This window comes from Salvia miltiorrhiza, chromosome 1 (assembly GCF_028751815.1).
Source record: "Salvia miltiorrhiza cultivar Shanhuang (shh) chromosome 1, IMPLAD_Smil_shh, whole genome shotgun sequence".
Lineage (NCBI taxonomy): Eukaryota > Viridiplantae > Streptophyta > Magnoliopsida > Lamiales > Lamiaceae > Salvia > Salvia miltiorrhiza.
In genome coordinates, this window is record NC_080387.1 from 14420396 (window position 1) to 14424491 (window position 4096).

At 31.8% G+C, this 4096-nt stretch overlaps 1 protein-coding gene and 1 long non-coding RNA gene across 3 annotated transcripts; both read left to right on the plus strand.

Annotated features, from left to right (window-relative positions):
- On the plus strand, positions 1–4096 carry LOC131006694 (uncharacterized). Of its 2 annotated transcripts, none has more exons than XR_009095710.1 (3): positions 1–373; positions 3255–3631; positions 3724–4096. It is a non-coding gene; the product is annotated as an uncharacterized LOC131006694 (long non-coding RNA). The 2 variants fall into 2 exon arrangements; XR_009095709.1 differs by having other exon boundaries at positions 3308–3631.
- Positions 343–1748, plus strand: LOC131006677 (uncharacterized). The gene is made up of 4 exons (XM_057933845.1): positions 343–420; positions 1029–1178; positions 1267–1537; positions 1630–1748. The coding sequence occupies exons 2-4, from the start codon at positions 1032–1034 to the stop codon at positions 1731–1733; spliced, it is 522 nt and encodes a 173-aa protein (XP_057789828.1). The 5' UTR covers positions 343–420; positions 1029–1031; the 3' UTR covers positions 1734–1748.

Consider the following 4096-nt stretch of genomic DNA (forward strand, 5'->3'; position numbering starts at 1 on the left):
ATACATATCTAAAATAATGAATCTCGAGCTGCTGCACAAGATCATATATATCGAAAATAATATCTAAAATAATAGAAACTGCACAAGCCGAGAATTCCAATCCAATGAACCAGAAAAGCACGCAGCACAAACTATAATCTTTATCTCTTTCTCTAAATTTTAATTATTAATATGTATTTGATCAACATCACAATTATTAACAAATTATAGATAGACTCAAATTCTTAGATAAATCCTATCAAAGGTAGAATTCTTTGTCAAATTGACAATCTTATATTTCATCTATAAAAAGGATCGGTTCTCCTTTCTTTCTCCTGTTCTGCTTTCTTTCTCCACTAATCGGTTCTGCTTTGTTTCTCCTGTTCTGCTTTTGGTAAGTTGAAGTTTATGCTATTTATTTAGCCCGTCGATTAAGTCTACGTAATGACAATATTTGATCTATATTCATATCGGCTTCTGTTTCAGTTTAATTCCTCTTTCTGAATTAATATTTTGTGGATCAGTGTGTGTTTTTGTTGCCATTTTTTATGTATCATAATTTGTTGTTTCTCGTGTTCTGATGAGTAGAGATGTTGGATTTGGCAATTGCTTAAGAGGGGATGGGGATTTTCTTTTCCCATATAAGCATATGTTGAGAGGACAGCTCCGGCTATCTACTTTACTGATCAGACCATTATGAATTGATAATCTGCAGAAACTATTATTAGAATATGTGGTTTGATGATTTAGAGGAGTCGAGCTTGAACTGTGAAAACTTTTAGTTGGTGGATTTTATATACTCATATTTGTTGGATTAAATTAAAAAAGTTCACACAACGCCAAAAACTATTTATGTTATCTTCTTTCTGCTCACCTTTTATATGCTTACCTTATTTGTGGGTGTGAAATCATCTGCTGTCTTCAGTAAAAACATGCAAATATTACATTGTATAATTACAGCATTAAGTGGCATTTATGTCTGTCTTTTTCCTTTGCAAAATAATTTTCTGCATAATATTTGATAATTTATTTACTTACTCTAAATATAGGAAATGTCGACGAATAATGAAGCTATTCCTTTGAATGCCATCAAGGAAAAAATACGAAATAAATACGTGGTTGTCAGACTTTTACGCTTATGGGTTCAAAAAGATAAATTGGGCAAGGAAGGACTTGAAATGATTGTGATTGATGAATGGGTAAGTCTTATCACAATTTTATTTAATAAATAGTTTTGTAAAATTATTCATTTTCAATTTATGCTATCTAATAACAAATTTTTAGTAGGGCAACAAAATTCAAGCATCCGTCTCAACAGGGAACAAGAATAAGTTTCATGAGTTACTTAAAGAGGGACAAATAACAGTTATTAAAAACTTCCAAGTAGTGAAAAACAATCCTAACTTTCAGCATGCAAAAATCAATCATGAGTGGAAAATCAGTTTTACCTTTAGAACCATTATTTCTGAATCAACTGAACGCCCGAATATTACTGAAAATGGATTTGATTTCATCCATTTTCGAAATATTCATTCACATGATCAAGAATTGGTATTGGGTATGTATAACATATTATAGAAAAAAAATATTTTATTATATAATTTCCTAATATTAGTTTTGATTGTGTATTTAAATTACATTTTTTTGAAGATATTCTTGGGGAGGTAAAAACTGAAAATATTACCATAGATTGTGTTGAAATGAAGCATGGCAAAGCTAAGAAGTGTGACATAACATTGGCTGATACAGAGTAAGTTTCTAAATCTTTCGTTTAATAATGATTAGTATTTCAAATTTTATTTTAAATTATGTTTTTAATTATATATGTAACAGTGGCACACAAGTAATTTGCGTATTGTGGGAATCATATGCCGATGAACTCAAAGTGTATACCATTGGACTGCCACGAAAACTCCACATGCAACAAGATAAACCCAGATAACGATTTAGCTGGACTACTTGAGAAAACAAAGCTTATTATTTGGGATGAGGCACCAATGACACATAGATACTGTTTTGAAGCGCTTGATAGAAGCTTAAGGGATATTATGAGATCTCCCGATAGATCTGGAAAACCTTTTGGAGGTTTGGTGGTTGTTTTAGGAGGCGACTTTCGACAGATACTTCCAGTTATCCCTAAGGGAAGTCGGCATGACATCGTGCATGCTTCTATAAGTTCATCTCAACTTTGGAATTCGTGTCAAGTTCTCAAGTTAACTAAGAACATGAGATTACAGGTATTTTAATCTTAATCTAAATATATATTTTTAAAAAATTATATTACCATGATAATTTATTAATATTATTTTAATTCAAATAAAAAATATTAAAATATAAAAATTACTAATTATTTGTATATATGTATTTATCTTAATAATTTTATCTTGCATTGTTCGAATTAGTAAGGCTAATAAAAACAATAGATATATTTTTGTTTAATTTAGTGATAATTACTAAGTGTAATGAATAATACATATAAATATACATTTCACAAATATTATAATTCAATGATCCTTATTTCTTTTGCAAAGGTTAAAGGTGAGAGTTAAGCCCATCCTCATCTCTCAACTAAATAAATCATCATATGAATCAACATCTTAGCAATAGCGGAATTAAAGATCAATCAGTGTTGTAATATTATAATAATTGGCATCTGTAGATCGAGATTAGTCATTTTTTTTAATTATTTTGAATGACTCGGAAAGTGGAGTCTTCTGTTTGTACCAGTGTGTCTCAATACATATGCCACCATAAAAGAATATTCCACTTTTTCAGGCAAATGCTTCTGGTTCGGATGCAGAAGAAACCAAAGAATTTGCAAACTGGATACTTAAAATAGGTGATGGTACAGCCGGACATAGTCTTGGTGATGGAGAATCTGTTGTGGCATTATCAGAAGATATCCTTATACGCGATACAACAAATCCTATTGCAGCTATAGTGGAAAACACATATAATGACGTCATGAATAATGGATTTGATCCAGAAATGTTTAAGAATAGAGCTATCTTGGCCCCCACCAATGAGATGGTTGATACGATCAATGATTACGTCATGTCTCTGATGTCTACCAAGGAAAGGGTTTACCTAAGTTCAGACAGTATTTGCAAAGAAGATGGACAAGTGGACCTTGATGAACAGGTATTCTCGGTTGAATATCTCAATACAATCAAATGTTCAGGATTACCGAGTCATGAAATTAAATTGAAAGAAGGATGCATAATAATGCTTCTCAGAAATATTGATCCATCTAATGAGCTTTGCAATGGCACCAGACTGATAGTAACTCAACTTGGGGAACGCGTAATTGAAGGCAAACTCATTTCAGGAAAAAAATCGGGCAAGAAGTTTCCAATAGCTAGAATGATTATGAGTCCATCAGATTTCGCTAAATTTCCAATTCGGTTTCAGAGAAGGCAATTTCCTGTGAGTGTTTGTTTTGCTATGACAATAAATAAAAGCCAGGGACAATCTCTTTCAAATGTAGGATTATACCTACCGAAACCAGTTTTTAGTCATGGACAACTCTACGTGGCAATCTCAAGAGTCACTAGAAAAAGAGGTTTAAAGATTTTAGTATGTGATGAGAGTGGTCATACACAAGACACAACAACTAATGTTGTGTATGATGAAATTTTCGATAGATTATGAGGTAATTGCAAATTTAATATTTTATTCAAACTTTACAAATTTTAAGTCATTAACGATATTATTTAAAATATTTTTTTTCTTATATTTTGCTAGGTTTATTTGATATGTGCGTGCTGCTTGTGATTGGAGGGAAGAAAGGTACAATAAATCACATCATATTTTTTCATGTTCATAGATAAAATATGTTATATAAGGATGGTTGAGCCGGGTCGGTTTGGGGACGATGGTTAGGCCGGAGTTCTTGAAACTGACCTTCCCGCTCTTCTTTCCTTTCCTTTTTGTTTTCGTTTTAGACGAGTACTCTTTTTTCCTTCTACGGTTTTTCCTACCGGGTTTTCCGTAAAAGGGTTTTAATGAGGCTCGGCCCTTAGTCTATTTCTTTTGTACTTTCAAGGGTTTCTTAGGTTTTTCTTTTCTTTTATACATAATAGCATGAGGATGGATATATTTCGTCTTTTACTGTATC